The sequence below is a fragment of the Mastigoproctus giganteus genome, chromosome 6 (assembly GCF_048544385.1).
Source record: "Mastigoproctus giganteus isolate SK-2022 chromosome 6, ASM4854438v1, whole genome shotgun sequence".
NCBI lineage: Eukaryota > Metazoa > Arthropoda > Arachnida > Uropygi > Thelyphonidae > Mastigoproctus > Mastigoproctus giganteus.
Genome location: NC_143580.1, coordinates 28680036 through 28692543, shown reverse-complemented (window position 1 = coordinate 28692543; position 12508 = coordinate 28680036). Strand labels below are relative to the sequence as shown.

Here is a 12508-nt window from a genome sequence, read left to right as displayed (position 1 = left end):
TAATTAGACATGTGGTAGAGAAGAAAAATGCATAGGATACATATAAATTAACAGGTGACACAGAAGCCTATGATAGATATAAGCTGGTCTGTAACCAATTCACAATGGAGGTTAGGCAGGCAAAGTGTTCTTTACTTATGTAAACTCTAGAAGGAAGGGGATGAATCAGATTGGTACACTTTATTGATGGTTCAACTGTTGATGATCCTGCTCAGGTAGCTAACAAACTAAATGAATATTTTGCATCTACATTCACACATGAGGGGAATGCTAGAGAGGAATGCCAGTTATTCAGGGAGGGGAATGCCAGAGGTGTATTAAACTCTAGCAGTAAGCTAGATAATTTTATAATAATTGAGAGTAAAATGGAGGAGAAATTGTCGAAGATAAACATAAGAAAGGCACCTGGGGTGGATGGAATCTATCCAGTTATATTAAAGGAGGCAGCAAAGTAAGTAAGCAAACCCTTTGCCATAATTATGACAGCTTCCTTGGACTCAAAGGAGGTACCCATGGACTGCAAATGTGCAAATTTGACCCCAATCCACAAAGGAGGATCAAAGGGAGACACAGATAATTACAGACCTGTTAGTTTAATTTCTGTTCCAGGGAAACTAATGGAGGCACTGGTTAAAGACGCATTGTAGGATCATCTAGACAAGACTTCAGTTAAAACTCGGACACGGCATGAGTTTGTTAAGGGGAAGTCTTGTCTGACCAATTTGAATGGATACTATGATGTAGGCACAAAGGAACTGGATGAAAAGAATAATTTTGATATATTTTGGATCTTAAAAAGGCTTTTGATACTGTTGCACATGGAAGACTGCTGCACAAATTGGAGCAGTGTGGCATTGGAAGCAAATTGCTGTTATGGATAGAGGGATGGTTGAGTGGGAGAAGACAGAGAGTGGTAATCAATGGACAGTGCTCTTCGTGGACTAATGTTATTAGTGGAGTCCCCCGGGGTTCGGTGTTGCGTCTATTGTTGTTTTCTGTATTCATTAATGATATTGATGATGGTATATCAGGCTTAATGTCTAAATTTGCAGACAATATGAAGGTCGGCAGGGTTGTTGATGACACTAATGACCGTGCGCTGCTGCAACAGGATCTAAAAAAGTTGAGTAGACTACCTGAGAGGTAGCAACTGAAGTTTAACTTTGACAAATGTAAAGTACTGCATATGAGTAGCAGTAACTCCAGAGTAACGTATCAACTGTGCAGTACTACACTGACGGAGGTAGAGTGAAAAGGATCTTGGGGATAATTGTGCAGGCAAATATGAAGTTTTCTGTGCAGTTTAGACGGTCTGCAAAGAGTAGCTCATGGTGTCTTGTCAATGATATACAGGAATTTTTCTAGCAGGGATAAGGAGGTGATTATCCCCCTTGTATAAGGCAATGGTTAGGCTACACCTTGAGTACTGTATACAGGTCTGGGGGGGCCTAATTTTAAGAATGATGTAGAGCTGTTGGAATGAGTACAGAGAAGGGCAACAAGATTAGTGAATGGAACAAAGGTTTGCTCTTACAATGAAAGGCTTAAGTTTTGCAAATTGCAGTGTCTGGAGACTAGGCACCTGCGAGGTGATCTGATTGAGATGTGTAAAGCCTTGAATGGTGTGAGCTTGCTCAACTGATGGGATTCTTCCTCTTGCTCAGAATAATCGCCTGAGAGGGCATAAATTCAAATTGAGGAAAGACAGTTGTAGGATAAATGTACGGAAGTTTGCCTTTAACCAGCAGGTGGTTGATTTCTGGAACAAACTTCCATCTGTCGTTGTAGAAGTTGATAGCTTAAACAGATTCAAGGCAGAACTGGACAAACATTTGAAGTGAGTGAATGGTGAAATGAGAAGGGGGGGGGGGTGTTTTTTTTTTTTTTTTTTGACTGATGCTATTATATATAATAAGCTTGCTTTCTTGCATCATGTGCCCTTGCTAATACTAATCCATATTTTTTGTTTAAACTTCAGCTTAGTGTATTAACAATGAATTTGTAGGTTACAAGTGCATTAATTAAAAACAGACATTTGTTTTCAACTTGTTTACCCTAGTACACAACAAAGTTGGATGGTGACAAAGTTTCTGGATCTCTTGCGGAATCTTACCATCAGACCAAATGGAGGAGATGGAGGTATAAAGGATTTAAAAGAATAAATTAATAAGAACTGTGCATAACTTAAACTATGGATTACAACAGTAGAGAGCATTGTGACTGAGACATTCTCCTTCCAAAATCCATATAGGTGGCAGTTTATAATGTAAAGTTAATGTAGTTGATGATGCTAATAAACACAAAATAACACTAAATCTAAATACAGATGTCTGAGAAAATGGTTTCTCAAAGAAGGAAGAACTGGGTAATAACTGTAAGTTCTCCCCAACCCATACATATCTCTATCGTTCTTTAATAGAGATGTAGGGAAATCATGAGAAATCAAGGAAAAAAATGCTAAAAAGTCTACACAAGGTAAAACAAAAACCAAAACACTCGAATGTTTCATTCCAAAGGATACAAACGTTCTTGTAAAGGATGGTTGTCAGGAAGAGAATACCTTTCACCCGACAAAATTCCCTCTCTCAAGAAGAAACCAGAGTAGCAATTTTTTAAAGTCTATATGTATGAAATTGAACCCTAAAATATGAATAGAGAATAAACCCCCAAAAAACTACACTTAGGAATACTTAAAGGCCTACTTCACGTGGTGAGTGCATAGCTGCCAGCTCTCAAGGTTTTTGATGGACAATTATTTTTTTGCTCGATTTGACCTTCTCTAACTCACTGTTGTAAAATTGTTTTTCTCTATCTTCTTCTTCTTTTTGCAAAAAAGAAAAAAGTGGACATTAAAATTGGTGTTTTTTTTTTAAATACGCTAAAGTTATGCTTATTTTCATTAAAGAATTGGCTGTCAGGTGTGCTAGCCTACACTGCAAAATAGTACCACACAAGTTCTTACTTGTATGGTACTATTGCACATTACTTGTGTGGTGCAAAGTTAATTACCAATGTCCTTTGTTAAGATACTAAAGAAATATGGCATAAAATTTCAAAGACATATGTTCAAGATTTTCCATCTATTATAAAAATCCAGAAAATGTAACAATATAGATGTGATTTTTCAATTTCAAATGGCAGGAAACACAATGTAATCATATGTAAACAGACAGATGGAGTGGGCCAGCAAATCAGAATGTCTTATGAGGATTTTAACTTTCCAGGTATTGACTGAAACTTATGGGTTGGTCACTCCTACAGGAGCAGAAATTTTCTTGATTTATTGAATGACTATTTTCTGCAGCAGCATGTTACAACAAGAGAAAGCAATACTCTTGATCTGATTGCACTGGTTGGCAAAAAAAAAACATTTTTTCCCTCCCTGTTAAAATTCAGGGTGATTCTTGTCGATTTGACATTGCTGAATTGATACAGCAATATGGCAACCATATTGCTGTAACACACACCAATTTTAAGGGAGACAAAGACTAAGTTTCCTAGTAAAAAGATTTCATATATTTTAAGAAAATGTTACACATAATATTAAATATTAAACAGGGTCTATTAGCCTTATTTTGTTTACAAGAATGTTTATCTGATAACAAAATACTTATTTTGTCATTTTTGCCTTTTATAATCATCCATTGGTGTCTTCCATACGAGATTCCAACAGTAGCATGCCAACATACACTGTGCCACTTTATTAGGTACACCTACCTAGTAGTGTGTTGAGCCTCCTTTAGCCTTCAAACAGCCTGAATTTGTCTAGGCATGGATTGAACAAGATACTGAAAACAATGTTCAGGAATGGAATACCATGCAGACATGAGTGTGTCATGCAGTTCCTTGAGATTCCACGGAGGTGTAGCGCCTGCAGCGAACAGCCCTTTCCAGCTCATCCCAAAGATGTTCAATAGGATTGAGATCCGGGGAACTGAGCTGGCCACTGCAGCAAAGAAAAGTCATTGCCGTGTTCCTGGAACCATTCCATAGTGATTCGGGCTTTGTGCGCCATTATCCTGCTGGAAGTAACCATCTGACTGAGAATAAACTGTCAACATGAACAGATGCACTTGGTCAGCAACAATGTGGTATTCAGACGTTAATCTATGGGTATCAGTTATGTTATGTTATGTTATGTTGTTGTTTGGAGCATTAGCAACTAAGGCCATATTGCTCGGGAGATATGCGGTGGTCATTGCCTGACCTTTCCGCATCCTCCATATTTGGTGGGCACGGGCTCGAACCCCGGTCTAATCAAGAAGCGTATGCTATGCACTGCTGCTCCTGCCCACCTGGCTACGGAGGCGCCATGGGTATCAGTGGACCCAACACTGATACCCATATATGTGCCAAGAAAACATTCCCCACACCATAACACTGCCCCCACCACCTTGCATAGTAGTCGTTAGACATGACAGGTCCATGGATTCATGTTGTTTTTGCCAAATTCTGAGCCTTTCATCAACATGATGTACCAGGAACTTTGACTTGTCAGACCAAGCAACTGTTTTCCAATCCTCGATAGTCCAGTGCTGGTGTTGCTGTGCCCACAGGAGGTGTGCTCTCTTGTTCTTCATTGATAACAAAGGTACGCGATGTGGCCGTTGGCTGTTGTAGCCCATTTGTGACAAAGTGTGACTAGTGGTCCGTTGTGATATTTTGTTCTGTGCACCAAAGTTGTATTCTGACGTGATGTGCGACATTGTGGCCCATCTGTTTGCTTGCACAATTCTAGCCATCCTCCTCTGACCTCTCTTATCAACAAGCGATTTTCTTCCACAGGAGTGCCATTGAGAGGATGCTTTCTCTTCGTTGCACCATTCTTGATACATCCTTGAAACTGTTGTGCTTGAAAAGTTCAGGAGAACTGCCGTTTCAGAGATGCTTTGTTCAGCAAGTATTGCACCTACTACCATGCCACGTTCAAAGTCCGTTAGATCACTCCTTTTCCCCATTCTTGCTACAGTTTGTACGCTTAACTGATACTAGAAAGGTTGTTCTGCTGCATTTATATCCACAACTGTAGTCATGTGACTTGCAACGTTGTGGGACAAACCATTTGTGTGCACAGCAGGGGTGTACCTAATAAAGTGGCAGCACAGTGTATTTGGATTCCATTTTCCCTGGTGTCTTTTTTCCATTTGAGAAATAACTTGACGAAACCTTTCACCATGTTCATTGGAGACCACTCCGAAGTTTTCAGGAAAAAAGTCAAAATGGAAATGTAGAAATGAAGCTTTAATGACGTGTTGCATCCCAACTCTCTGTACGCTAAAATTAGCTCATCCACAATTTCACTGTAATTTTGTCATTTCTTATTGCCTAAAAGGGATACCTACTTTATGCTTGGATTTCCCAGAAAAACCAGAAATATTGGTCATGCAAAAGTAACGATCGTTTATGTGGTCTCGAGGTTCCTACATATCACTGGAACAGCAAAAGGCATTGATTTATGACCACCTCTAAGCCAGCCTGTTAATGTCCTTGAACATGAGCTATAGGAAATCTTTGGAGCCCATACTTTATCTTGATTTCTGACCTTACGTCCAAAATAGAGCTCATAGGCTTTTTTCACAAGTTGTGATGGTGGCTTCCACTAAGATTTTAATACCCCTTCTCTGCAAATGTAGCAAAAGCTATCAGGCTTATTTTGCCAAGAACGTGACATATTTCATGTACGGTTGAGATACATGTGCGTAAGAACACAATTAAGAAAGTGTAGATTTTATTTCTAATTTAAACACAGTTCACGATTTATACTAATGCATACAACGCTTGTTTACATACACTAATTCACTAAAACACGTTCACTTTGTTCACCACTTGTTCTTTGAAATGCGAAACACTTTTTGAAATATGAAAATGCTTGCTTGGTGGGGAACCCACTAATACATATACCAGTAGAGAAGTTTCTAGAAGGCTCACAATGTGTCTAGAGAACTCTGTTGAAAATTCTAGAACCTTCCAGAAACATCCTGACCATTCTTCTGCAGTGCATTATAGCCTTAGGTGCTAATGCGCCATAAAATCCTAAAACAAACAAACAAGACCATTCTTCTACAAGTAACAATATTCTAGAACCTGGGTTCCCAACCTGTTTGGCGCGACCCCCAAGGAGGTCGCAAAGTGTTTTCTGGGGGTCACCACGGTTATTTTTAGTCGCAATTATTTTTATAGGAAATTTCACCATGAATTTTCAACACTTATTTATTTCAATATGGCATATTGCTACATTGGAATATTCTACTAGTGGTTGTAACACTGAATTTTGATAAATGAAAGGAAGTGACTTAAGGTCCACCGCAGCAGATACTTAAAAAATATTAAAACCTGCTGTGTTCATACATATTAAACATTTTATATTATTTTAATTATTTGCTATGGTGGGCCTTTAATATTTTATCAAATTTCTGCCACGGCAGACCTTGATTCACTCCCTAAAAATAAAATATATAAATGCAGTGTTATCATTATAATAAAATTCTATGTTACAAATAGTAAACTGAAAAAAATATTCACTATGATACAAAATTCAATATCAAAATTCATTTTTAATCGGTGTCTCGATGTGAGAATAACAGACCGTCGAATAAAGGTGAGTTGCACTCTTAACGCAGTTGAAGATCACCCCGTATGTTTTGCTGATGCCACCATGTTTTCAATGATGTAATTCAATAATGTCCGCGATGGGCCGTGTAATGCAAACTGCTATGAACTTAGTTTGCCAATAGTCAACCACCTTTATTTGGCACCATGATAGAAACCAGCCACTTGCTGTCAGGCATGGGTCAGCTGCTGCCTGCACTTTCTAAAATGTAGAGTGTCAGTAGGTCATAATCAGTCTATGTTAAATCCATACCCATGGAGAAAAAACGTAAATATTCAGAAGACTATCTAAAATTTATCTTTACCACCTTGATCAGCAATGGCATAGAGAAGCCACAATGCGTTTTGTGCAATGTCATTCTCAGTGCTGAATCTATGAAACCTTCAAAACTGAAATGTCACTTAAGGACAAAGCATTCAGAATGTACTAAAAAGGATTTGGAGTTCTTTCGATGCCATTAAACTGGTCTCAGACGTCAGAGACTTGATCCTACAGGAAGTTTTCAGCAACAGAACACAGCAGCAGTGCAAGCATCATATGAAGTCGCATTGAAAATTGCCAAACAAAAAAGCCTTACACGATTGGAGAAACGGTCATTAAAGCCTGCATGTTGAAGATGGTGAAGTTAATTCTTGGAGAAGCCAGTGAGATAAAGATGTCTCTGAGTTGAAAGATGAAATCAAGTTGTTCCTGGAAGTGCAAGGGAAACAACATGACCTTGTGGCTTACTTTAATGATGAAGCTTGGAAGAAAAGAGTTGCTTACTTAGCAGACATTTTAGACCAGCTAAATAAGCTGAACCTGAAACTTCAGGAAAGGAAACACACATTATCCAATTTCAAGAAGACAATCTTCAGGCATCCAAGCTGCAAAACTGGCTTTGGAAAGTAAATCTTGGAAACATTGCCATGTTTGAAAAACTGCAGTGTGGTAGAGGGATCTGAAGGTGAACTGGATGAGAATCTGAAGGAGGAGATTACTGGGCACCTTGAATCCCTTGAAAATTCATCCTATACTTCATCAAGAATGCCAGCATTCTTGATGAAGTATAGGATGAATTCTTGGATCTGCGGAACAATTCCTCGGCACGTAGTTTGTTTTATGAAAAATCGCTGACTCGGTTCTGGTGTGCTATGTAGCAGTTGTATCCAAATGTCAACGTACTTGCCTTCGAGTTTTACTTCCATTTGCCTCTACATATCTCTGTGAGAGTGGATTTTTAACACTTCTTCATATTAAAACAAAGGCAAGAAACAGACGCAAATTTTGAAACTGGTTGCCCAGATGAAACCATCGCATGAAATGTTAGGTTATAATTATATTTTGAAAACTCTATTTTTAATGTGTTTTCTTTAATAAAAATACCTTTTTATGCAAATGTGGCAGGGGTCACAGGTTACTTGGCTATTTTAAAAGGGGGTTGCAACTCGAAAAAGGTTGGGAAACATTGTTCTAGAACATTCTTGAATGTTGTAGAAAGCTCCGGATAAAATATGGAAAAGGTGATTAAAGCAACTACAGGTCTTGGTTTTCGGTCATTAATCTATGATATTTGAAAATTGAGGGTAATGAGAACTTTTCAAGCACATATCTGAGTTTTTGAACATATTTCCTATGAGAATCTGTCAATTATTTCAGGGAGGAAATTGATGCTGACCAATGTTATCAATAGTGACTCTCCATGCATTAAGAATTGCCAGATAAAGGTACCACCAAGTGGTATTGATCATAATATATTGAGGTGGGATTTACTTAAGAATATAACTATTGTCAAGGGTAAAGGAAGGAATTTTGCTTTCATAAAGGTGACTACAATTGTCTTTAGACAATTCCTAAATTCTTATACTGGCACCAAATTATAGTGTTACCAACTGTAGATTTTAAGTGGAAAGCATTCAGGGAAGCAATCACTGATTACTAAAGCTTTTATTACCAACTAAGGGATATTGTTCAGGAGTGAGACCTAAATGGGCATCAGATGAACTGATGACATTGGTGGCAGAAAATAAAAATGCATGGAATGATTATAAATTACCGCCATTGTTGTCGAACCTATGGACTATCATAAGTTAGGAACTGCCTTTATTAACTTAAAATTTGGAGTAAATTTATATGGCCAGTAATTATGTAGTTGCTGTGTTGTGGCCACACTAATTTCAAAAATATGATAATTTATAAGTTTTAGATATAGTTTCTAAAGAAAAGGTTTTGAATTTCTTTTAGAGTTGGGCTGATGCCTTTAGGAGTAATTCTGACATGCAGGGTGTTGTTCAAATTTATAATGACCTGAAGCAAAAGGGTATTGAATTTCCTATGACTGACCTGGATGCTATGGCACCAATTTATACGCCTCATAGGGTAAGAATTGTTTTACAGTTTCTAAATAAAATATTAATAAAAAGTATAAAATTTTGAACTTGTTATTTGCTATTTGTTATTTTAATTATTATTTTCTTTTCATATAAAGAGATAATTCAAACTCTGGGAAATGCTGTTAATTATATCCTGAATTAAATATGACTGTAAAATTATTATAAAGTAAAAATATGTAACCAAAGAAAAAGGTCTTGGAATAATATTCAGTAATAATTCCATTTTTAATTTTACGTATTATTTCATAACCAAAGACGCATCAGAGATGGGCCTGATAAAAAGAAATTTCCGAAATTTTTCTAATACAGAGTTTGATTCAGCTCCAGAGGATGACTACCAGTACTACCAGTATTAGAATATTCTGCCTGAGTACAGTTCTCTTATAATAAATGACTGATGTAAATAATAATTGAAAGTTTTTTTTTTTGTATGAGAACCCCAAACACGAGAGGTATTATAACCTATAGTACTTAGTACCGTGCTTGGGTTGGAGGTTGAGAAGACAAAAGAAGATATTTGTTGATATTGGACTTGAACTTCTGTAGATTGTAATTTTCAGGAAATACGTATGAAGGAAGGTTGTTCCAGAAAACGGCAGTTGAATGAATAAATGAGGAAGATGAAAAGTTGGTTCTGTGGGTTTGAAGTTGGACAGTAAATGGATGTTGGCTGGTGACGGCACGTGTTCGGACTGTTTTGAAAGAGAGAGCGGGAATTATAGAAGCCAATTCAGAAGAACAGAGCCCATGGAAGTATCTGTAGAAGAGGCATGCAGCAGAAACAATGCATCTATGAGAAAGCGAGTGGAGAGACTGTGTTAGAGATGAATCATTAATTAACCTAACTGCCCTCTTCTGAATGGAATCAAGAAGCCTGAGAGAGGTTTTGGGGGCACCTCCCCAGATGTGGGAACAATATTCCATGGCAGGGCGGATTTGCGATTTATACAGAGTGAGCAGCTGTTTAGGAGAAAAGTAACGCCGAGAGCGAAAGAGAAAACCAAGTTTTTTAGATGCAGAGGAAGCAATATTTGTAATGTGCTTGTGCCAAGAGAGATTAGAAGTCAGGGTAATCCCTAAAAGAGATATATCATTTTGCCTAGAAATCGGAGTGTCACTAAAGATAAGCATAGGAGCAGAAGAATCCTTTTTGCGAGATATAAGACAAGATTGAGTTTTAGAAGGGTTGAAATCAACTAAGTTGTCTTTGCCCCACTGGAGAATTACCTGAAGATCGGCATTTAAGGAATTGGCAGCAGATTTTCGAGAACTTGAAGCTGATTGAGCTGGACAAGGTTTCTCAAAATGGAAAGTGGAATGCAATGTGCTATCATCGGCAGAACTATGGATAGGATTTCCAGTCAATGGAAGAAGGTCATTGATATACAAGAGGAAAAGAGTGGGGGAAAGAACTGAACCTTGGGGGACACCGGCATTAGTGGAGAAGTTAGAAGACAGAGAGCCATCTACCATCACCCTCAGTGAGCAATCAGAGAGAAAACTGGATAACGAATTACTAAAAACAGTTGGCAAACCATAAGATGGAAGCTTGTTTAGAAGACCTTTATGCCAAACACGATCAAAAGCCTTTGAGATGTCAAGAGCAACTACTTGTGTTTCACCGAACCTTTCCATTGAATTAGTCCATAAATGGGTAACATAAGCCAGAATATCACCGGTGGATCGACACTGACGGAATCCATACTGGCGATCGTTGATCAGACGGAAGGTTTCTAGGTAGTTTAAGAGTTGGCGGTTAATTGATTTCTCCATTACTTTAGAAAGAGTAGAAGTAATTGCAATGGGACGATAATTGGATGGGAGGGATTTGTCACCCTTTTTAGGAACTGGCTGGATATGAGCAAATTTCCAAGCAGAAGGAAAAACACCTTTGGAATAAGAAAGTGAAAAAAGGCGGCAAAGAATAGGAGTAAGTTCAGGAGCACAGGTTTTGAGAACAAGTGGAGAAATACCATCAGGACCTGGAGCTTTCTTAGCATCAAGATTCATCAAAATCCTTCTGATATCTTTTTGACGGAAGACCACAGGAGGCATTGAATGGAACGTGTTAGGAATGGTGGGAGGTGTTTTACCAAGATCATTAATACATGAGCTCGAAGAAAAATGGGATGCTAGCAGGTCAGCTTTATCCTTGGCTGAAGTGACAACAGAACCATCTGGTTTGGACAGAGGTGGGAGCAAAGATCGGCAAAAGTTGTGGCCAATAGCTTTGGCAAGAGACCAGAATGCTCGGCTACCATTAGGGCAAGAAGCAAGTTTTCTACTCTTAGCCTGTTCAAACTCTAGTTTGGACTGATTAATAACTGCTTTACAATTGTTGCGAGCTTTGGTGTAGGCAGAAAATGAAACTGAAGAATTAGAAACAAGCCAATTACGATATGCAACGTTCTTCTCTTGGACAGCCTTAGCACATTTATTGGAAAACCAAGGTTTAGATAAAGGACGAGATTTTAAAGTGGAGTGTGTGATAAAGGATTCCATTCCTGCAAGAATAATTTCACTGACACGATCTGAGCAAACGTTGACATCAGAAGTTTTGAAACAGTAATCAGACCAAGGAAAAGAAGAAAAGAAGTTTCGCAGGTCATCCCATTTTGCATTCTTGTAATGCCAAACAATACGAGGTTGGGAATAGGCATGAGATAAAGGTTCCATTGGAGAAGAGACAATCACCAAGTTGTGATCATGAAGTTCCTAAAGGACCTCTCACTTCAACGTTGTACTTAGAAGGGTTGTTTGTGAGAAAAAGATCAAGCTGTATGATTAGGATTGTCCGGTATTCTTGTAGGTAAATGAACAATCTGTGCTAGGTCATTAGTAATTGCAAAACCTCAGCATCTCAACCTGCTGGGTCGGTGTGACTATAAAACGGAAGCCAGCTGGAGTTGTGAACGTTAAAATCACCAAGGAAAATTACCTCACTGTTAGGAAAGTTGGACTGGAGAAAGTCAAGTTGCAAAGAGAGGAAGTCAAAGAGCTCCAAGTGATTAGTGGAGTTGGGAGAACGGTAGAGACAACAGATGAATTTTACACAATGAGGTAGAGAGATTTTAAGCCAGAGAAGATCAAAGAGAGGAGATTCCAAATTGCCAAGTCTCTGACAGGGAATATCAGAACGGACATATGCACAAGTACCACCTTTAAGGCGAAAGGAATCATACAGCAAATAATTTGGACATCTGAGATGAGCAGTAGTTGAATCAACTGATAACTGAGATTCAGTCAGAAAAAGTACATGGGGTTTGGAAGACTGTAAGTGGAAATGGACATCGTTGAGATTAGAATTGAGACCACGTATATTTGTGAAATGAATTAGGAAGTCTTTGGGAGGTTTAGATCTTTTCGCAGATAAGCTTGCTCTATTATTTTGACAATTCATGGTGTATTCAATAGTAAGAAAAAGTGGGTGGGACATGCTGTATGAAGTAATGAAATTTTTGGATATGGCGTACATGTGGTAAGAATATACCCAGATCCTTGACATAACGTGGCCTCGACAATGCTC

General features: G+C 38.3%; 1 protein-coding gene across 2 annotated transcripts in view; it reads left to right on the top strand.

Annotated features, from left to right (window-relative positions):
- LOC150084120 (target of Myb1 membrane trafficking protein-like) overlaps positions 1-12508 on the top strand; it is a 212958-nt gene that overhangs the window by 68143 nt on the left and 132307 nt on the right. For both annotated transcript variants that reach the window (XM_090375897.1, XM_090375896.1), the window contains exon 5: positions 8834-8968. In XM_090375897.1, the coding sequence (XP_090232023.1) occupies positions 8834-8968 (135 nt within the window). The remainder of the gene's footprint in view (positions 1-8833; positions 8969-12508) is intronic.